Source organism: Eptesicus fuscus, chromosome 5 (assembly GCF_027574615.1).
Source record: "Eptesicus fuscus isolate TK198812 chromosome 5, DD_ASM_mEF_20220401, whole genome shotgun sequence".
Lineage (NCBI taxonomy): Eukaryota > Metazoa > Chordata > Mammalia > Chiroptera > Vespertilionidae > Eptesicus > Eptesicus fuscus.
Window position 1 is genome coordinate 100,754,199 of NC_072477.1, and position 23,186 is coordinate 100,777,384.

General features: G+C 41.2%; 1 protein-coding gene across 2 annotated transcripts in view; it reads left to right on the top strand.

Annotated features, from left to right (window-relative positions):
* LOC114227992 (coiled-coil domain-containing protein 7-like) overlaps positions 1–23,186 on the top strand; it is a 245,064-nt gene that overhangs the window by 200,989 nt on the left and 20,889 nt on the right. For both annotated transcript variants that reach the window (XM_054716617.1, XM_054716618.1), the window contains one exon: positions 21,382–21,507. In XM_054716617.1, coding sequence (XP_054572592.1) covers positions 21,382–21,507 — 126 coding nt within the window. The remainder of the gene's footprint in view (positions 1–21,381; positions 21,508–23,186) is intronic.

The window sequence follows — 23,186 nt, forward strand, 5'->3', positions numbered from 1 at the left end:
ACATGGGGTAAAAAGAATGGAAAGAGAAAAACTAAAGCAGGGATAGGAGAAGAGAAAATAGGATGAAAAAGGGAGAAGTGAGGAAGTAAAAGGTGAAAATTTTTTAAAAATAAGATAAAATAACAATAAAAATAAAAATAGAATAAAGAAAAAATAACACTAAAAAATAAATAAAACAAACTTAAAAAAAAATAAGTCAAGTGTCATTCACTTCAGCCAAGTTTTAATGTCCCATGAGGGTTGGTTTAAGACCCCACTTTTCTATTCTGACTGCCACTTCTGAGTTTCCAGTTAGGTGGTCTGCACCATGTTGAAGTTCCATGTGATCCACTGCCCTTCTGTGTCTGTGTCCACAAGCCTTGGCTGCAAGCAGGCAGGACCAATCTGCCTGCTTTGCCTGTCTGCCTGCTAATCTTAATCACTCAAGTGTCTGTTTCTGACAGGGTTTTAGGTGCGGGTGTTGATGTATCACTTTCTGGAAATGAAAGGGCCCCTTCCACCTAGTCCCTGAGGTCTCTTTGGGGCTCTTCAGAGTCTTTGTTTTCTTTGTAAAGCTAAAGGTGTAAGCTGGGTGTGGCAGTATTATCTTCCTTGAGGCTGCTGGTAAGGGCTGGCTCAGGTGAAAAATGGCCACTTCGGTTTAGAGTCTCACTAATGTCTCCATGCTAGATTCCTGGCCACCTCTCCCTGCTCTGCTCTCCTCCATAGCCTCTCCCCAGACACCACAAATTTGCACCTTTACCTGCACCACAGCCTCGAGTGAGTGTTTGTAATTGAAAGGTCCTCTGAACTGGGTTAGATAAATAAAAGTAAAGATAAAAGTAAGACAAAACAACCACATGACTGCAAGTTTCTCTCCTCACTGGCACCATGCTGCTTGGGCAGCTCTTCAGGCCACCTTTCTGAGCATAGCCTCCCATGACTGTGGACTTATATCTAGACTAGAGGCCCAGTGCATGAAATTCATGCAAGGGGAGTGTGTCCTTCAGCCCAGTCTGCACCCTCTCCAATCTGGGACCCCTTAAGGGATGTCCAGCTGCCTGTTTATGCCCGATTCTACTGGGATCGGGCCTAAACGGGCAGCTGGACATCCTTCTCACAATCCAGGACTGCTGGCTCCCAACTGCTCACCTGCCTGCCTTCCTGATTGCCCCTTAACCACTCCCCTGCCAGCCTGATTGATGCCTAACTGCTCCCCTGCCAGCCTGATTGCCCCTAACTGCCCTCCCCTGCAGGTCTAGTCCCCCCACAACTGCTCTCCCTTGCAGGCCTGGGTACCCCTCACCTGCTCTTCCCTGCATGCCCAATCGCCCCCACCTTCCCTCCTCTGCCAGCCTGGTCACCCTTAACTGCCCTCCCCTGCTGGCCATCATGTGGTGGCCATCTTGTGTCCACATGGGGACAGCTACCTTGTGTATTGGAGTGACAGTTAATTTGAATATTATTCTTTTATTAGATAGGATAGAGGCCTGGTGCACGGGTGGGGGCCAGCTGGTTTGCCCTGAAGGGCGTCCTGGATCAGGGTGGAGGTTCCCTTAGGGCATGGGGCAGCCTGGGTGAGGGGCCTGTGATGGTTTGCAGGCCGGCCATGCCCCCTGGCAACCCAAGTGGAGGCCTTGGGATCTGGGATTTATTTATTTTCTATAATTAAAACTTTGTAGCCTTGAGTAGAGGCCAGGGCCAGCCTGGAAGTTTTGCTTCCTCCATTGCCGAGGAAACCCAAGCCTCCTGCTCGCTCCATGGCTGTAGCCATTTTTGTTGGGATTTATTTATCTTCTATAATTGAAACTTTGTAGCTTTGAGCAGAGGCCTGGGCCAGCCAGGGTGTGCAGGAAGCTTGGCTTCCTCCATTGCCGGGAAACCCAAGCCTCCTGTTTGCTCCGTGGCCACAGCCATCTTGGTTTGGTTAATTTGCATACTCCTGATTGGCTGGTGGGCATGGCTTGTGGGTATAGTGGAGGTATGGTCAATTTGCATATTACTCTTTTATTAGATAGGATTCCCCAGCTGCCAGCAGCCCTGTGGACTTCCTTTGCACAGTCAGATATTACGCCTGTCCCCAAGGGACACAGACTTGGTGCAGTGCAGCTTTTTCTCAGCCCAGTGGTCATGCATCTCTCTCCAGCCCAGATACCCAGTCCTACCATTCTCCAGGCATCCTCTGCCCTTCCCAGTAGCGAATTGTCTCACCAGCTGTGTCCAATTGGCCAATTCTGGGTGAATGTTATTCGATTTAGTTGCTCCCTTTATCTTCTCTGGGACAAGGTGCAGGACATGTCTGCCTGTTTGGCCACCATTTCTCCTCTTTCTTCTTTCATTCTTCTGGCTTCTCAAATTTCATTAAGCCGTGGGAAATACCTTGTATTTCTTGTGGAGGTGGGCATCTCCTCTATGATCAGGTCTCAGATATAATATAGTGTTCTCTATAATCCTACACTCAGTGCTGCAACTTCTGCTATGCACTGTGAGGAGAAGCTGGGCTCTAGGAGGGTAAGGGGAGGCAGCTAAGCTCAGTGATTTTGTTTCCTGCCTGGTAATGTCAGCTGCTAGAAAACAGCTGCCACACCTCTGTGTTTTATGTCTGCCTATTATGGGGTTCAGCCACAGTTTTTGCTGAACACTCAGGCAGAAATGATTATTCTACCACTCAACTCAGAGTGTAAACCTGATTTGTCCCTTATTCCTGACCACACGGTGAGCTCTGGGCTGTCAGTGGTACACATCTTTGTTCCTTCCTCTTCCCTCCTACCTTATTTTCTCAAATTTGCCCATCTTCAGATGTTTCGATGTGCCAAGCTCTCAGATGTGTTAGTGAGTTGAGCAGGGAATTCTTTGTTGAATTACATATTTTCAACTTGTTGTAATTTCAAGGGGAGAGACCAGAAGGAACTCTTATGCCACCATGCTTGTGCCATAGAAATTATTTTATTTTATTATTATTTTTCAACCCTCACATGAGGATATATTTATGGATTTTAGAGAAAGAAGAAGGGAAAGAGAAAGAAACATTGATGTGAGAAACTTCCATTAGTTGCCTCCTATATGTGCCCCAACTGAGAATTGAACCCATTTATGAGACAACTAGAGGCCCAGTGCACAAAATTCATGCATGGGGGGATCCCTCAGCCCAGCCTGCACCCTCTCCAATCCAGGACCCCTCAGAGGATGTCCAGCTGCCCATTTAGGTCTGATCCCACACTAAACCAGCAGTTGGACATGCCTCTCACAATTTAGGACCACTGGCTCCTAACCACTCACCTTCCTGCCTACCTGATTGCCCCTAACCCCTCTGCCTGCCTGCCTTATTACCCCTAACCACCTCTGCCTGCTTGATCACCCCTAACTGCCTCTGCCTCAGCCCTGCACCCGGGACCCAGGCTTCACTCTCTGGCCAGGACCCGGGCTTTCCTCCCTCTGGCCAGCCACAGGCACCCGGGACCTGAGTCAGCTTCGCCCAGGCCAGCCACAGGCACAGGCACAGGCGCCCGGGACTGGAGCGGCTTCACCAGGGCTGGCCACAGGCACCCAGGACCAGGGGTGGGTGGCTTTGCCTGGGCCGCAGCCGCAGCCGCTGGGGCCTGGGACCGCGGCTTGTCCCAGGCCCAGCTTTGTCAGTAAGGACATCTGAAAGACATCTGGTCTAATTAGCATATTACCCTTTTATTATATAGGATGCTCCAACCAATTGAGCCACATAGCCTAGGCATAGCAATTATTTTTAAAACACTTCATTGAGATACAATTGGTATACCATAAAATTCACCCATCTTAATTGAGTTAAGAATTTTAGTAAATTAAATTCTAGGACATTTTGTCATTCCAATAAAATACTTTATGACATGTCACCTTGTCAAATTTGTACTCTGTAGAGGAGTCTACTGGCTGCAGCCAGCCTGGGCACCTGGTGAAGACTATCTTGAAGAGCTCTTAAGGAAGTCTGGTGGACTCAGGGATTGTCAGAGATAGGTTCAGGGAGAAACTGAATTGTGAAGCAACCATTTTTCTCCTTGCTTGCCAGACAGTGCTATCCCCCCATGAGAGATGCAGTTGCCACTACCCTTTTCTCCTAGTGGACCAACCCTGCTGAAATCCCACCCTATGGAGGAGTCTGCTAGCATTAGCCAGTATAGACTTGTGCTGCATACTTTATTGGAGAGCTATTGAGGAAGTCTGGGAAGTCTTAGGGAATGTTGAAGGACACAAGGAGACTGATTTGTGAGGCTTTGGGATAGGGACAATTCCTCTCGCCACCCTGCATATGCCTGACCAACACCATACCAGTACCGGATATCCAATAGATCTACACTCCTAACCCTGGCCTGGATTAGCTCACGTACCATGGAGGTGACAAGTAGATCTGGACGTACTATGAAGATTTGCCTAGTAGGCTCTTGAGGATGTCCAAGCAGACATAGGGGGTGATGAAGCAGTTGGCAAGCAAGAGCAGATCTCAGGGTACTTTTGGCCTTTTGTATACCTGCCCCCTATCTCAGTACTGGTGAAAGCCAGCATTGGTGTGCAGCTTAGCCCCTCCAGTGAGCACATGGACCAAGCAGAAGCAGACACATACTGTGGATCACTTTGTAACTCCTTATTGATAGCCTAGGGCCAGTCACAGACAGCACCTACTATTGATGTTAACAGAGACCATTCCAGGAGGCCATAGAACCCAACACATCTGGTGGTGGGTTTTAGTCCACATCAGAGGAAAACCCAATTATTCCCACACGTGTCATACCCAAGGGGACATGTAGGCAGACACAAGACCATGCTGGGGAAAATTCTGCTTTGTGATGTCAGCTCTCACTTATACTGTTACTAGGGTCATTGCTCAAAAATAGACAACTTGAAGGTCAACCCTACCCACTGATGGGCATAAAGCAATCAAGATTCAAATAAAACAGGAGAGCTCACATAATCCAGATAAGGGACATTCCTAGATAGATCGTTTAGCTCAAGTGATCAGGGAGGTTGTATCACTTAGCCCCCAAAACACCTACTACATAAGGCCATAACAGAAAGACATAGCAGATCTACCTAGTAAACAGATACAAAAACAAAAAGACATCCAAAATGGGGAGGTAAAGAAACATATCCTAATGAAAAGAACAGAAGAAATCCCCAGAAAAAGAACTAAATAAAATGGAGGTAAGCAAGCTATAAGATACAGAGTTCAAAAGAATGATTACAAGGATGCTCAAGGAACATAAGTGAAGAATAGATAAACTTAAGTGAGAACTTCAATAAAAAGATAGTGGTCATTTAAAAAGGACATACTAATAAAAACCATAAAAACAGTCAAAATGAAGAATACACTATCTGACATGAAGGAATTGCCCTGGATGGTATGGCTCAGTTGGTTTTGGTTAGAGCATTGTACCATAAACCAAAAGGTTGTGGGTTCAATTCCTGGTTAGGGCACTTATTGGGGTTGCAGGGTTGATTACCAACTAGGGAACTTGTGAGAGACGGCCAATCAATGTTTTTCTTTCACATCAATGTTTCTCTGTGTATATTATCCTCTCTCTCCCTTTCTCTCTCTCTCTCTCTCTCTCTCTCTCTCTCTCTCACTCTCTCTCTCTCAAAATCAATTTCAAAAAAGAATACACTAGAAGGAATCAACAGCAAATTGGATGAAGTAGTGATTTGAAAAACAAGGTAACAGAAAACACAAAAGCAAATTTACAAAAAGAAAAACAGAATTTTAAAAATGAGGATAGTTTAAGGGACATATGGGACAACAATAAGCATAGCAACATCCATATCAGGGGTACCAGAAGGAAAAGAGAGTAAGGGATCAATAAACTATTTGCAGAAGTAATGACTGAAAACTTTCCTAACCCAATGGGAAAAAAAAGACAAATAAATTCAGGAAGCACAGAGAGTCTCAAAAATAGAAAGGGACCCACACCAAGACACATCATAATTAAAATGGAAAAGGTTAAAAACAAAGAGAGAATCTTAAAATCTGCAAGAGAAAGAAAATTAGTTAACTACAAGGGAGCTCCCATAAGACTGTCAAATAATTTCTCAACAGAAACATTCCAGACCAGGAGGGATTAGCAAGAAATATTCAAAGTGTTGAAAAGCAAGGATCTATAACCACAACTACTCTACCCATCAAGGCTATCTTTAAAATTGAAGGTGAGCCCAGCCAGTATAGCTTAGTTGGTTGAGCATCATCCCATACACCAGAAGGTTACCAGTTAGATTCCTTGATAAGAGCACATGCCCAGGTTGTGGGCTCAATCCCCAGTAAGGGGTGTGCAGATGGCAGTTGATCAATGTTTCTCTCATATTGATATTTCTCTCACAATTTTCCTTACATTCTCTGAAATCAATAAAAACATGTTTTTAAATTGAAGGTAAAGCAAAGAGCTTCCCAGACAAGAACATGCTAAAGGTATTTATTACCCCCAAGCCAATTAAAAGATATGTTAAAGGGTCTTTTTAAGAAAAAGAAATTTTAAAAAGACTAACACAGTTATAAAAAATAAAATGGCAATAAATATGTACCTATCAAATATCACTTTAATTGGAAATGGCTTAAATGCTTTAATCAAAAGACATAGGGTAGCCGAAACTGGTTTGGCTCAGTGGATAGAGCATCGGCCTGCGGACTCAAGGGTCCCAGGTTCGATTCCGGTCAAAGGCATGTACCTTGGCTGCAGGCACATCCCCAGAAGGGGGTGTGCAAGAGGCAGCTGATCGATGTTTCTCTCTCATCGATGTTTCTAACTGTCTATCCCTCTCTCTTCTCTCTGTAAAAAATCAATAAAATATATTTTTTAAAAAAGGACATAGGGTAGCCAAATAGATAACAAGACAAGACCCATATATATGCTGTCTACAAGAGACCTGCCTCAGAACACACAGACTGAAAGTAAAGGGATAGAAAAAAGATATTTTATGAAAATTCAAATAAAAAGTGGGGGTAGCAATACTTACATAAAAATAGAATTACATTGTAATTATGAGGTATTAGTGTGGTTCTTTGGGTTCATCTTGTTTGGGACTCTGCGCTTGTGTGACTTTTTTCTTCCCCAAACCAAAGATGTTTTGTGTTATTATTTCTTCAAATAGGTTTTATAATCCTTATTTCTATTCTTGTTCTTCTGGTACCCCTATTATACGTATGTTACTTCACTTCCTGTTGTCCCAAAGCTCCCTTATGCTCTCCTCCTGCTTTCTAATAATTTAAAACATAGGCTATAAAAAGAAACAAAGCAGAGGGAAGATGGCGGCTGGCAAGACAGCAGTGAGGGAGAGAGTATGAGTGAGTGAGAGAGTGAAATGGGAGTGTGTGGACATGTGTGGTGTGTGTGTGTGTGTGTGTGTGTGTGTGTGTGTGTGTGTGTGTGAATGAGGGATGGTTAGATCCTGCAAGATGTTTGGGGGCTGGTGGACTGGGCTCTCTTAGACAGGGAACCCCAGCTACCACTGCAAGCACACCCACGCAGCCGGCACTGGCATAGAAACCATGCTATCTTGAAGGCAGGACAAGACTCATATATACTAGGACTTCAGCTGCAGACCCAAGGATACCGTGATTTCAGCCTCATCAGCTGCAGGCGCCTATGAGTCCTGGAGTATGCGACCCTCCCTCCAGCTTGCCGATGTGACCATAGGCCCCAAGTGTCCCAACACTTCGGAGGGGGAGTTGGAGGTGTCATGCTAATTAATATCAAACTATAGTACAAGGCTGTAGTAGTAAAAACAGCATGTCACTGGCATAAAAACAGACACATAGATTAATGCAACAGAATAGAGTCCAGAAATGAATCCATGCCTATAATGTCAATTAATATTTGACAAAGGAGGCAAGAACATTCAATAAAGACAGTCTGTTCAATAATGGTACTGAGAAAATTGGACAGATATATCCAAAAAATGAAACTGGACTATCTTTTCACACAACATACAAGAATAAACAAAATGGATTAAAGGATTAAATGTAAGACTTGAAGTCATAAAACTCCTAGAAGTAAACATAGGCAGTAAAATCTCTGAAATTTCTCTTAGCAACGCCTTTTTCTAATGCATCTCCTCAGGCAAGGGAAACAAAAGAAAAAAAGAACAAATTAAACTACATCAAATTAAAAAGCTTATGCACAGTAAAGAAAATCTTCAAAAAGACAACCCACTGAATACAGGAAGATATTCACCAATGATACATCTGACAAAGGGTTAATAACAAAAATATATAAAGAACTCACACAACTCAATACCAAAACAAAACAAAACAAACAAACAAAAACTCTAAACACAAAGAATCCAATTAAAAAGTGGGCAGGGCACCTGAATAGACACTAATTCAAAGAGGACATACAGACATATGAAAAGATGCTTAATGTCACTAATCTTTCGAGAAATGTAAGTTAAATCACAATGAGATATCATATCACACCTGAGAACAGACTGATAGTTGATGGATGGGAAGGGGGTTGGTGGACTGATTGAAAAAGGTGAAGGGATTTAGAAGTACAGATTGGTAGTTACAAAATAGTCACAGGGATGTAAAGTACAGCATAGGAAATATAATCAATAATATTGTAATAAGTATAGTATAGGGTACCAGGTAGGTAGTGGAAACATCACTGGGATGACTTTGTAAAGTATATGATTGTATAACCACTATGCCATACACCTAAAATGAATACCACATAATATTGAATGTCAACTATTACTTAAAAATTTTTAAATGCAGTTAGTATTTAGGAAAAACAAGATCCTTCATGACAGTTTAGTTAGTTCCCAATTGCAGGCAACCATTAATCTGCCTTCTGTGTCTATATATTTGACTCTTTTGGATATTTCATATAAATGTATTCGTACAATATGTGGTATTTTGTATGTATCTTCTTTCATTTTGTTTTTGAGGTTCATCTATACTGTAACATGTATTATATTCCATTCATTTTTAGTGCAAAATAATATTCTCTTGTATGCTAGCTGTAGCTATATTCTTTCTCCATTCTCAGGTTGATAGATATTAGGGTTTATTCCAGTTTTTTGGCTATATAATAAATAATGCTACTCTGAACTTTCACATGTTGGTCTTTGTGAAGACATAATGTTTTCATTTCTCTTAAGCGGATATCTAAAAATAGAAATACTGTGTGGTATTGTAAACTCATGTTTAGCTATTTTTTTTTAAATGTCAAACTGTTTTCCAAAATGGCTTACCATTTACATACAAGTCAGCAAAATATGAAGGTTTCTATTTCTCCCCATTATTGCCAACATTTTGCTATTGTCTTTCCTTTTGATTATAGACATTCTATTGGATGTGAAATGGCATTTTCTTGTGGTTTCACTTTGCATTTTCCTGATGACAAATTACGTTGGCATCTTTTCATGTGCTTATTAGCCATTTGCATATTTCTTTGGAGAAATATCTTCACATTTTTTTGCCACTTGCAAAGTTGTGTTTTTAAGAGTTCTTTATATATTCTGTAGTTGGATACAACTCCTTTATTAGATGCATGATTTGTAAATGTTTTCCAGTCTATGGCTTGTCTTAACTTTATTAATAATATTTAATAGTTTGAATTTTGACAAAGCCTATTTTACTAATTTTTTATGACTGATTCTTTTAAACTTGTATCTTAAAAGGTATTGCTTAATTCAAAGTCTCAAGATTTTTTTTCTAAGAGTTTATAATAAGTTCTAAACTATTAACTTATTTTGAGTTAATTGTTTTGTGTAGTGGGGACTAAACTTTCAGTTTCAGCCCTGGCCAACTGTGTAGTGGCTCAATTGGTGGGCTCAAAGGGTCACTGGTTTGATTCCCAGTCAGGACACATACCCAGGTTGGAGAGTTGATCCCTGGTCAGGACACATATGGGAGACAATCAATGTTTCTCTCTCTCTTTCCCTCATCCTTTTCTCCCTAGAATCAATGAAAAACATATCATTGGGTGAGGAATTTTTTTAAAAATAAGTAAAGTTTCAGGTTCATCTTTTTGCAAGTGTCTATACAATTGTCCCAGCACTATTTGTAAAAAGAGAGTCCTATTTCAATTGAATGGCCTTGGCAACTAGTTGAAAACTAATCATCACAAATAATAATCATATATAATAAAGAGGTAATATGCAAATTGACCATCACTCCAACACACAAGATGGCTGCCCCCATGTGGTCAAAGATGGCCACCCCCATGTGGACACAAGATGGCTGCCACAAGATGGCCGGCAGGGCTGAGCAGTTGTAGGCGATCCTCCAGAAGTTTTTTTTATATATTTAGATACTCCTGTGTTGAGTGCATAGATTTTTACCAGAGTTATAGCCTATTGTTGTATCCTTCCCTTTAGTATTATGAAGTGGTCTTCCTTATCTATTGGTATGGCCTTCATTTTGAGGTCTATTTTGTCAGATATAAATATTGCTACCCCAGTTTTTTGTTTGTTTGTTTGTTTGTTTTTTTCATTTCCATTTGCTCCTGTTTTCACCTTAAATTTTGAATGTTAGCCTTGCTGGGTAAAGTATTCTTGAGTTCAGTCCCTTGCTTTGCATCACTTTGTATACTTCATGCCATTCACTTTTGGCATGATGTGTTTCTGTTGAGAAATCAGTTTTTAGTCTAATGAGAGATCCCTTGTGGGTAACTTTCTGTCTCTTTCTAGTGGCCTTTACGATTCTTTCTTTTTCTTTTACTTTTGCCAATGTAATTACAATATATCTTGGTGTCGGTCTTTTGAGGATCATCTTGTTTAAGGCTCTGTGTGCTTCTTGGACTTGTGTGACTTTTGTCTTCCCAAAGTCAGGGAAGTTTTCTGTCATTATTTCTTCAAACAGGTTTTCTAATCCTTGCTCAGCTTCTTCTCCTCCTGGCACCCGCAATATGTAGATGTTGTTTTGTTTTGTGTTATCCCAACATTCCCTTAGACTGTCCTGCTGATTTTTCATTTTTTTTCCCCACTTGTATCTTTGTATGGGTACTTTTTTCTACCTTGTCTTCTAACTTACTGATTTGGTCCTCAGCTTCTTATAGTCTACTGTTGAAACCTTCCATTCTGTTACTTATTGCAGCTATGTCATTCTTTATCTCTTCCTGATTCTTACACATGTTGGTGAATTTCACATCCAGACATTTGAGCATCCTTATAACCATTACTCTGAATTCTTTCTCTGACAAATTTCTTGCCTCCATTTCACTTAGTTGCTTTTCTGGTGATTCCTACTTTTATTTCATTTGGGGATTCATTGTTTCCCCTTTTTTGCTGTGCATTTGAACTTGTTTCTGTGTATTATATCTAACTGCTTTTCCACCCAGATGTTTTTGGATTGGTCTCATGTAGTACTGATTTTTTGTGGGACCCAGTGGTACAGTCTCTCAGGTCTCCTGTGCTGGGTGTTCTAAGGAGGTCCCTTACTTGAGATGTTTGGGTTATCCTGATGTAGTTGGGTCTCAATGTTCATGGATGGAGTCTCCTCTCAGGGTATCTGATTATGTTGCTCACTCCTTACCACATTGTTCCAGCCTTTGTGGAAGTTCTGACTAAACAGTACAAAATAAAACACAACAAGACATGCCACAGAAGGAACAGAACACAAATGTATACAAGACAACTATAACCCCAACAAAAGTGACCACCAGAGTAAAGAGAATTAGGAAAGTAAAAAGAGACTAAGAATTTTAGAGAAAGAAAAAAATAAAGAAAGAACATAAGGTGAAAACACAACAAAACAAACAAATAAACCCAAAAACACAAAGAAAAAACACACAGAAAAAGGGGGGGTGGCAGAATCCTATACAATAAGAGGCTAATATGCAAATTAACCCAACAGAGGAATGACTGGTCACTATGATGCACACTGACCACCAGGGGGAAGACACTCAACACAGGAGCTGCCCCCTGGTGGTCAGTGCACTCCCACAGGGGGAGCACAGCTCAGCCAGAAGCCAGGGTCATGGCTGGCGCCTCCATGGTAGCGCTAAGGATGTCCAACTGACTGTCCAACTGACGGGGAGCAGACCTATGCCATCAGTCGGACATCCCCTAAGGGCTTCTGGACTGTGAGAGAGTGCAGGCCAGGCTGAGGGATCTCCCCCAGACTGTAAATAAAGAGCCTCTAGTCTGTAAATAAAGAGCTTAAGTAGAGAAGATAAGGTTAAGGAGTTGGATGAATAGGGGAAGGACAATAGTTTAGAATAGAGGAAAGAGAAAAGAGAAGGCAAGAAGAAAAAAAATATTTTTTGAAAAGGAAAATAGAGGAGAAAGCAGATAGAACTAAATTAAGGAAGTGAAACAAGTTAAAAATTTAGGAGAAGAATAGGGAATGGGAAGAGAGAAAAAAATGCATAGGAAGAAAAAGAAAAGAGAAGGGGAAATGGAGTAGGATCAGGGAAGAGGAAATTAGGTATATTAATAAACCAACAGAGACCAGACTTATAACACATCAATAAAGCAAATAAAGATCAATTTTTAAAAGGGGGAAGAAAGAAAGGGAAGGGAAAACTAAAACCAACAAAGGAGAAGAACAGCAGGAGGATAAAAAGAGAAAAGCAGAAAAATGTGCAAAAAATTAAAAATAAAATCCTATATAATAAAGAGGTAATATGCAAATTGAGCATCACTCCAACACACAAGATGGCCACCCCCATGTGGTCAAAGATAACCACCCCCATGTGGACACAAAATGGCTGCCACAAGATGGCCAGCAGGGGAGGGCAGTTGTGGGTGATCAGGCCAGCATGGGAGGGCAGTTAGGGGTGACCAGACCAGCAGAGGAGGGCAGTTGGGGCGACCAGGCCTGTAGGAGAGGACAGTTGGGAGGGACCCAGGCCTGCAGGGGAGGGCAGTTAGGGGGGGACCAGGCCTGCAGGGGAGAGAAGTTGGGGGTGACCGGGCTGGCAGGGGAGGGCAGTTAGGGGCAATCAGGCTGGCAGAGGAGCAGTTAGGTGTTGATCAGGCTGGAAGGGAAGTGTTTAGAGGGTGATCAGGCTGGCAGGCAGAAGCGGTTAGGGCAATCAGGCAGGCAGGAAGCAAGCGATTAGGAAGCAACAGTCCTGGATTGTGAGAGGGATGTCTGACTGCTGGTTTAGGCCTGATCCCTGTAAACTGGCAGTAGGACATCCTTTGAGGGGTCCCAGATTGGAGAGGGTGCAGGCTGGGCTGAGGGACACACACAACCCCCCCCCTTGCACGAATTTTGTGCACCAGGCCTCTAGTAGATAATAAGAAAATAAAAAATTTAAAATGATATCATTCAGCCACATTTTAATGCCCCATGGGAGCTGGTTTAGTACCCTAACTCTTCTGTTCTGCCAACTGTGGGCTTCCTGTTACTTAGGTGCTAATCATTGTCAGGCACTGTCTTTTGACTTTTAGAACCCTGCTTGAAGCTCTAGGCAATCCACTGGTCCTCTGCGTATTTCTGTCTCCATAGACCTTGGCTGCAAGCAGGCAGGGCAATCTGCCCTCTTTGCCTGACCAAGCTTTAGGGCTCTAGGTGGAGTTGAGTTTTGATATCAGGGAATATGATGGGGTGTTTTTTTTTCCTGTCCTAGAGCTATTCCATGAGTGGCCCAAAATATTACTCTGCCCTTGGTTGAACAGAGATCCTTGTATGTAGACTAATGAGGTTGGCTGGCAACCTGGATTTTTTTGTCAATCTGGTTCCCAGAATAGTGAGGCGGGCAGCCCCTCTTCCAATTCAGTCACTAAGGCCTCCTTGAGACTATTCAGACCCATAAGCTTGGCCTTTGCCTTTGTTTTCTCTATAAAGCTCAAAATGCAGGGTATAGCAGGCTGTATCTCCTGCCCTGAGGTTACTGGGAGGGGCTAGATCCTCTGGGGAGAAATGGCCACTTAGGTTTGGAAGCCTAGGAATATTCCAAGGCAGGACTCCTGGCTACCTCTCTCTGCCCTGCTTGCTTCCCCACCTCTCCTCCAGCACCTCAAGTCCATGACTCCTTCCCTGTGCCAAAGCCTCAGGTGAGTGATGCGACTGAAAGGTCCTGTGTTCCGGATTTAAAGAATAAAAACAAAGACACAACAAAACAAAAACAACAATGAAACCACGGTTTTCTCTCCTCCTAGCACTGAACTGTTTTCCCCTTGTGGTGCAGGCTTTTGCAGGGCTGTCTTTCAAGGTGCAGCCTTTCGTGGCTGTGGTCTCAGGTCCAGACTCTCAAGCAGCCAGCAGCCCTGTGGCTTTTCCTTTTCACATTTGGATGTTATGCCTGCTGCTAAGGGATGCAGCTCTGGTACTCAGCCTGGGCCGGGCTTCTAATTTTCTAAGGGAACTGATACATAATGCAACTTCCTCTTCTCCCTCTCGGCCCACTAGCCTGCAGTCCTGCCACCCTCTGGAGCCCTCCCTATCCTTTCTACAGGTCTCCAAGCATCTCCTGTCCTTCCTTGCTATAAGCTGCCTCCTCAACTGGGCCTTATTGATTTCAGAGAGAGGAAGAGAGAGGGGGAGAGGAATAGAAACATCAGTGATGAGAGAGAAGGCAGCCGACTCCTGCATGACCCCTACTGGAATCCAGCCTGCAACCCAAGCATGTGCCCTGACTGGGAATCGAATTGTGAGCTCCTGATACATGGGCTCAATGCTCAACCACTGAGCCACACTGGCTGAGCAAATCTACTTGAATTTTATTATTTTAGCACAGTTTTGTTAACTGAAAGATTATAGTTAATTTCATAATTAGTAAGTAAATGCCCTTCAGTTTTGTTTACCTTCTACAAATGGTTTTGGCTATTCTACATCTTCTGCATTCCCAAATAAATTTTAGTTTCAGGTTGTTCATTTCTGCACACACAAAAATACTCTGGAAGTATTGACAAGGTTTATATTAAAACGTAATTTTTGGACTGGAATACACGGTGTTCCCCTGAGCAGGATGGTTCCTGGGCTCTTTTTCCAGTGGAGTCAAAGAATGATTCCATGGATGGAAAGCGGTATAGCAAAGATGGAAATTTTATTGAAGAACAAGAATAGATTCCAACGTGGTGAAGGGGAAAGAATCTCACAGCACAGACTCCCACGTAGGGAGAGGGAAAAGGTCCCACTGAGTTCCCTTTGCCAGAGTTTATAAAGGCTGCAGATCTTTGTGCCTTGATATCCCCTCTGATTGGTTACTATTCCCTTACGCTTGTTACTATAGTAACTCCTGAGCTCAGAGGTCAAACCTCACATGGGCTTCCTTCTTCTCCTTCTGGATGAGGGGCTTCCTTCCCTTTATTTTGTAAATACAAACCTTCTGCTGTTTCCAAGCTCCCTCATTCTATGGAAATGTACCTGTTGCAGCTTTTCAGCTCCCCTATTCTATGGAAATATACATTCTGCTGCTCTGCGGCCCTGTGATTCTTCCATGGTCCTCTTAATTTCTAAAATTTCTAAAACTTCCTAAACCTGTTTTTTTCATCCCTAAAAATTCATGTTTCAATATTAAATCTATATATCAATTTGGGAGAACAGTCATCTTAAAAATAGGAAGGTTCCAAGAGTTTTAGTTCAAAATTGTGACATAAGAAATTCCTGAAGTCACTTTCTCTCTCTGCCACACCCTATATACAGCTACACACATTATTCCCTCTGAAAGAAATACAGACACAAGCTGAGTGACTCTTAAACATCCTATCTAATAAAAGAGTAATATGCAAATTGACCATCACTCCAACACACAAGATGGCTGCCCCCATGTGGATACAAGATGGGCACCACAATATGGCCAGCAGGGGAGGGCAGTTTGGAAGGACCAGGACAGCAAGGGAGGGCAGTTGGGGTGATCAAGCCTGCAGGGGAGGGCAGTTAGGGGTGACCAGGCCGGCAGAGGAGGGAAGTTGGGGGTGAGCAGGCCTGCAGGGGAGGGCAGTTGGGGGGACCATGCCTGCAGGGGATGGCAGTTAGGGGTGACCAGGCCTGCAGGGGAGGACAGTTAGGGGCAATCAGACTGGCAGGGGAGCAATTAGGCATCAATCAGGCTGGCAGGGGAGTGATTAGGGGGTGATCAGGCTGGCAGGCAGAAGCAGTTAGGGGCAATCAGGAAAGCAGGCAGGTGAGCAGTTGGGAGCCAGCCGTCCTGGATTGTGAGAGGGATGTCTGACTGCCCATTTAGGCCTGATCCGACTGCCCATTTAAGCCCGATCCGACTGCCCGTTTAGGCTCAATCCTACTGGGATCAGGCCTAAAAGGGCAGTCAGACATCCCTCGAGGGGTCCCAGATTGGAGAGAGTGCAGGCTGGGCTAAGGGACACACCCCCATGCATGCATTTTGTGCACTGGGCCTCTAGTCAAGTAATAAGGGGGAAAAAAACCTTTGAAATGAATAGGAAAGGCTGAGACAAAATCTTGCCATAAACCACCAGTTCAGTGGGGAGGAAATTCATGACTCCCATATTCTCCCTGAGGAACAAATGGTTTGGACTCTACATCTTGCACCCAAACTTTTAAAACTTCCAACTGAGAGGTGACACCCCAACATATCTATCCTTGAAAAGCAATGTTACTTGTACCCACAAGACCCACAAGGAAATAGCAAACTAAAAAATAATTCTTAACTGGGTCCTGTGCACTCATCCTTCAGGGCTATATTTCGGGGCCCAGCACAGAGGCAGCAGGCTAAACTAGTCTTTCAATGAAAGAGGCCTATTTTCTTGTTTTAAATGCTGTGGCCCTTAGGCAGGCTTCTAATTTAAAAGACATCTAGGGGCTGACTACAGTGCTCTCTAGAGACTGGGAAGGTTAAGAGGTGCCATCTTTGCACTCTCCCTCTGCCTCACTCCAGATTGCCACTATCTTCTAAAAAGGAGCTTGTGTATATGTCTGGTATTCCAGCTTTCTGGCTACTATTCAGAGGATGCACCCTTGGTGGCCAGCAGGGCCTATATTCATGTCTTCCACAGTACTGTAACAACAACAACAAAGATTGTTAACTAGCTATCCCCTAAGGCCCAGTACAGAGGCATCAGACTGAAAGCAATCTTTCAATGAAAGCATCTATGTGCAGATCTTAAAAGAAGCAGCCTGAGGATAAGGCTTCTAATTTAACACACATCTAGGGTCCTCTGCCGTGACTGGGGAGACTGGCAGGGATATAATTATAGCACTGTATTGTTCATTTAGCCACTGCTTAGAGAGTAGATCTTAAAAGTTCTCATTGAAAGAAAAAAATTATAAATATGTGTCATAATGGATTGTTAACTATACTTGTAGTAATCATTTTGCAATACAGTAAAACCTCGATTTTGTGAACCTTGATTTAACGGACAAAATTTCTGGTCTGTGTGTCATATCTGAAAATTAACTGAAAGTTAATTTTAAAATGCTTTTAACCAAGATTTGCTTATAATTAAATTAACACTGTTTTTTTTGTTAGTAATTCACTGTTATTTTTAATAAATTTTAGCAAATTGCCCATATGTTGGAAAAAAAGACTGTATGGCTCACATAAATAAATATTACATATCTAGATATTAATTTTTTAAGTTTTTAAGTTTTTAAAATGTTTTTATTTATTTTATTCTATTTTTTAAAGACAGAGGAAAGGAGAGGGAGAGAGAGATAGAAACACCGATGAGAGAGAAACATCAATCGCCTGCTTTCTGCATGCCCCCTACTGGGTCCAGCCAGCAACCGGAGTGCATGCGATGATGCTCAACCAACTTAACTACACTGACCAAGCATAGTCTACGTATTTAAATCCAAGAGTTACCACTCCTAAATAATGTTCAGCAAATGATTAGCATGTAATCACACTGCATTATTGTGGTAATTAGTTCTCTTGCCACATGGCATGACTTTCTGCAGCAGTTTTAACTCATGCTGATATTTAAATTTGGCTAAGTCACGTCCCAGCTATGTGCATTTGTTTACTTGTGGTGACTGGTGAATGCATGCGTTTACTAGACCTATTCAGTAAAATTTAAAATTACAGTAACATGTAAAAAATTTCCTGTGAAATTAAACGTTTCATACATAGTTACGTCTAATTACACAAATGTATCTACATAAGTAAAAGCAGGTAAACTAATTTGTCAATTTTTTAACATACACGATCAGGAAACCTACTTTATTATATAACGGACTTTCATCTTTAATGGATACACCCTCACTCAAATTAGTCCATTATATTGAGGTTTTACTATATATATATATATATATATATATATATATCAAACTATTCAATTATACATGAAAAGTAATACAATGGTATAGGTCAATTATATTTCAATAAATAATGAATAAACAGGAATGTTCTAATTCACAAACATTGAATTTTTTATTTATTTAGATCAGCAACTTTCAACTGGTATGCCGCAGAATATTGGTGTGCTGCAAGAATTTTTAAAACATGCAATACTTGACTATTTAATAAGTGGACTAACCTCTTTTTCCTTAGATTATCAAATAACAAAATGGCAATAGTCAACACAATTATAGCTGTCTGTTGTGAATGTCGTCTTAAACCATAAATATATAGGTCATTAGTTGCATCTTTTTGGTAATGTTGCATAATAAAGTTGCATCATATTGTTTAATTCATGGTACCAGAAATCCTTATTTACAAATATAGGCACCTGATTTTTTTTAAGTCACTTTGGAGCAAATGGGTTGGCAATTACTATAAATATTTTTCTGTAAATCAATAAAAATTATACATTTTAAAAAATTCTTTATTGTTTAAAGTATTACATGTCTCCTTTTTTCTCCATTGGCCACCCCCACCCCACCTGCACACATGCTCCCACCCCCCTAGTGTCTGTGTCCATTGGTTATACCTATATGCATGCATACAAGTCCTTTGGTTGATCTCATATCCCTCAGCCCCACCGTCCCCTGCCTTCCCTCAGAACTGATGGATTGTTTGATGCTTCTATGTCTCTGGATCTATTTTTGTTCATCAGTTCATGTTGTTCATAATATTCCACAAATGAGTGAGATCATGTGGTATTTTTCTTTCTCCTACTGGCTTATTTCGCTTAGCATAATGTTCTCCAGTCCCATCCATGCTGTTGCAAATGATAAGAGTTCTTTCTTTTCATAGCAGCACAATTTACAATAACCAAGATTTGGAAACAACTTAAATGCCCATCAGCAGATGAGTGGATTAAAATTATACATTTTTAAGAAAAAAAAATTTTATTGATTTCAAAGAGGAAGGGAGAGGGAGAGAGAAAAACATCAATGATGAAAGAAAATCATTGATCGCTGCCTTCTGCACACCCCCTATTGGAGATTAAGCCCACAACCTGGGCATGTGCCTTCAACCAGAGTCAAACCAGGACCCTTCAGTCTGCAAGCCGACACTCTATCCACTGAGCCAAACTGGCTAGGGTGGAATTATACCTTTTTCTGTCAGATGGGAAAAAATATATTTTTGCCAGGCGGGTAAGGGCATGAGTGTGGGGGGGTGGGACAATGGGGAGATAAGGACACTTATATAATACCTTAGTCAATATATATATTGTGTGTGCCTCAGAATCTTAGTAATTAGTTTATGTATGTCATGAGATGGAAAAGGTTGAAAACCACTGATTTAGATTGTTATTTTCCTCAGCAATGTTTTGGAACTTTTAGTATAAGCCTTTTGCCTTTGTTAAATTTATCACTATATCATTATTTGCAATGCTATTGAAAGTAAAATTATTTCTCTAATTTAGTTTTTGGATTATTCAGTTCTCATATATAGAAGTAAAATTGAGTTCTGTTTTATGTGTTCAGCAGTAAAATTTTATGCATTTGTCTTTTAACTAGTTAATTGAAGAAAAGTGTAAAAAATGTACAATGTCATTTATATTTATTGAAATAATTACCTAAAAGCTGCTTTTTATATCTTCATGTAGATGTGAGTTACCACCTGATATCATTCTATTTCACCCTGAAGATTTCCTTCAGTAGTTCTATAAGACATGTTTGCTAATATAACAACAAAATTTCTTAGTTTCTTTTTACCTGGGAATGACTTTGTTTTATCTTTATTTTTAATAATTGTTTTTCTGGGTATAAAAATCTTGGTTGTGAATTTTGTTTTCAGCACTTTGAAAATATCATTCCACTACCTTTATTCTCCACTTTTTGTAATGATAAGTCAGATGTTAATCTTTTTAATAGTTTTATTGAGATACTAGAGGCCCGGTGCATGAAATTCATGCACGAGGGAGGCGGGGTGTCCCTTAGCCCAGCCTGCACCCTCTCCAATATGGGACCCCTCGAGGGTGTCCGACTGCCCATTTAGGCCTGATCCCAGTAGGATCGGGCTAAACGGGCAGTCAGACATCCCTCTCACAATCCAGGACTGCTGGCTCCCAACTGCTCACTTGCCTGCCTTCCTGATTGCCCCTAACCACTTCTGCCTGCCAGCCTGGTCACCCCCTAACCACTCCCCTTTCAGCTTGATTGATGTCTAACTGCTCCCCTGCCAGCCTGTTTGCCCCCAACTTCCCCCCTCTGCCAGCCTAGTCACCCCTAACTGCCCTCCCCTGCAGGCTTGATCACCCCCAACTGCCCTCTCTTGTAGGCCTGGTCCCTCCCAACTGCCCTTCCCTGCAGGCCTGGGTCCCCAACCCCCAACTGCCCTCCCTTGCAGGCCTGGTTCCTCCCACCTGCCCTCCCCTGCTGGCCATCATGTGGTGGCCATCTTGTGTCCACATGAGGGCAGGATCTTTGACCATATGGGGGCAGCCATCTTGTGTGTTGGAGTGATGGTCAATCTGCATATTACTCTTTTATTAGATAGGATGGAGGCCTGGTGCATGGGTGGGGGCCAGCTGGTTTGCCCTGAAGGGTGTCCCAGATCAGGGTGGGGGTTCCCTTGGGGTGTGGGGCAGCCTGGGCAAGGGGCCTGTGGTGGTTTGCAGGCCAGCCACACACCCCCGGCAACCCAAGTGGAGGCCCTGGTATCTGGGATTTATTTATCTTCTATAATTGAAACTTTGTAGCCTTAAGCAGGGGCCTGGGCTGACCAGGTTGTCTGGAAAGCTTGGCTTCCTCCATCACCAGGGAAACCCAAGCCTCCTTCCTGCTCTCTCCATGGCTGCAGCCATCTTGGTTGGGTTAATTTGCATACTTGCTCCTGATTGGCTGGTGGGCATGGCTGGTGGGTGCAGCAGAGTGGTGGTTAATTTGCATATTACTCTTTTATTAGATAAGATAATTCACATACAATTTACTCATTTAATGTGTGCAATTCAATGGATTTTAGTACACATTCACAGGGTTGTGCTTTCATCACCACACTCAATTTTAGAACATTTTAATTATGGGGGGAAAAAACAACCTTGACACCCCTTAACCATCACCCTCCAATCTTCTTATACCTCCAGATTTTTAAATGTTATATTGCTATTGGCAACTAACTCACTGTGTATTAAAAGTAATTATAAACAATCCATATTATGTCTAACATATTTTCTAAATATTTCTAGGCAGAACTTATGAAGACTTTCCACCCCATATGACTGAACCTTCAAAATCATTTCATAGAACATCTAGGGCTAGGTCAAGCATTTATAAAGGCATCCATTTTCCTTCACTGACTAAAGAATCTCCAGGTAATTATTAATATATATTAGTGTAAAATATGACTTTTTAAATTTATAAAGTTTTAATTATGAAAACAATCAGATTGTATTATCCTTAGTAATATAATAGTTTAGCAAAACGTAAGTGGAAGTAAATGCATTCTTAGTGGATGATTAGTGTCCCTGTCATGGCTCTTCCTTCACCACTATCACTAAATTGAAACTCTGTTTTTCCTTTTCTGCAACATTGCTCTCTTGTACCATGATAGATCCTGCAGATGACTGAGATAAACTCATTCTATAATCCTCTTCTCTTTTGTCCAATCTAAGATAGGGTCTGCAATATAAAGACTTAACATGAGGATTGGTGGGAAGAAAAATAAACATTATGTTCATTTTTCCCTTTCCCTTCATTATCATTTCCTCAGCCATCTAATCTACTAATATCTAACTTATTTACAGACCCTACTTATTATCCATTGCTCCAGAAGCATTACATAAACATTACCCTAGTACATTTCCTACAGATATTGAATTTGAACTTTTTTAAAATGTAGATATTTCTTTGATCTATTATGTTCTCTAAAACCCAAAATCTATAATAATAACAGTGTAATATGCTAATTAGACCAAACAGCCAAACGACCTTCCGGATGACCTTCCGGATGAAGCCAAGGATGCAAGGGCCGAGGCAAGCTGCCACAGTTGCAAAGGTGGAGATCCTTGCACAAATTTCGTGCATCAGGACTCTAGTAATTATATATGCTAGCAATACTTTTGCCAGTTTTTATTCTAACTCCACTTCTCTTACTATCATCTCTATTAGCTACATTTTACATTTTACTAATCTATGTTTTACAGGTTTGAGCAAAAGTAGGTTTACAGTAGTGAGTATGCAAAACAGTTTATTCTCATATTATTATGTATTAATTATTGTACTATTTTCTATACAAATAACTGTAAAACTACCTTTGCTGAATACCCTGTATAATTCAGAGATAAGTGAAATTTGACTGTTAATTAAAGTAAGATATATTAGGCAAACAAACCTGCAAAATTAAAAAATAATTATTATATGCCTTTATGTTCAAATAAGCTATATTCTTCTTCCTACTTACTGCTAGATAGTGAAATCAGAATCTTTTAGCACATTTTAGAAAAATGTAATTGATTTTAGATTCACCATCCATTTTATATCACTTACAATACTGCTTTCCATTTATGTAGCTCCTAGTTTTACCTATAATTTTGGTTTTCTCTTCTAAGCCTTCTATTTGACAGAGATATTAATTATAAGCAGTAATATTACCTAACAAAGCAAAAGAAAGAGAGTAAGAATTAACAAATAATCCACTATCCAAATTTTTACTCCATAATTAGAGAACAATAATAATGGTGTTTTTTTTGTGTGGTGTGGATTGAATGAAAATGATGATACATACATGTTTCTATTTTCCATCATAAGCTTTTAATCTAAAAGTAATGGCAGCTAAACATTTTAAAATAAATATTTGCCTTAAAATTGAAAAGTTGAATGATCTATTTCTTTGCAAGACATGCATTATGGAAATTCAACACAGTAACACATAAAAGATAGTACTTTTTCACATTAACACTGAAAAAGTTTCTTCTAAATGCCCATATTCTGCTTTTTGTAATGTATTTTTCTCTAAATGAGCATGTTCAAACTATTTTTATTATTGCACAGT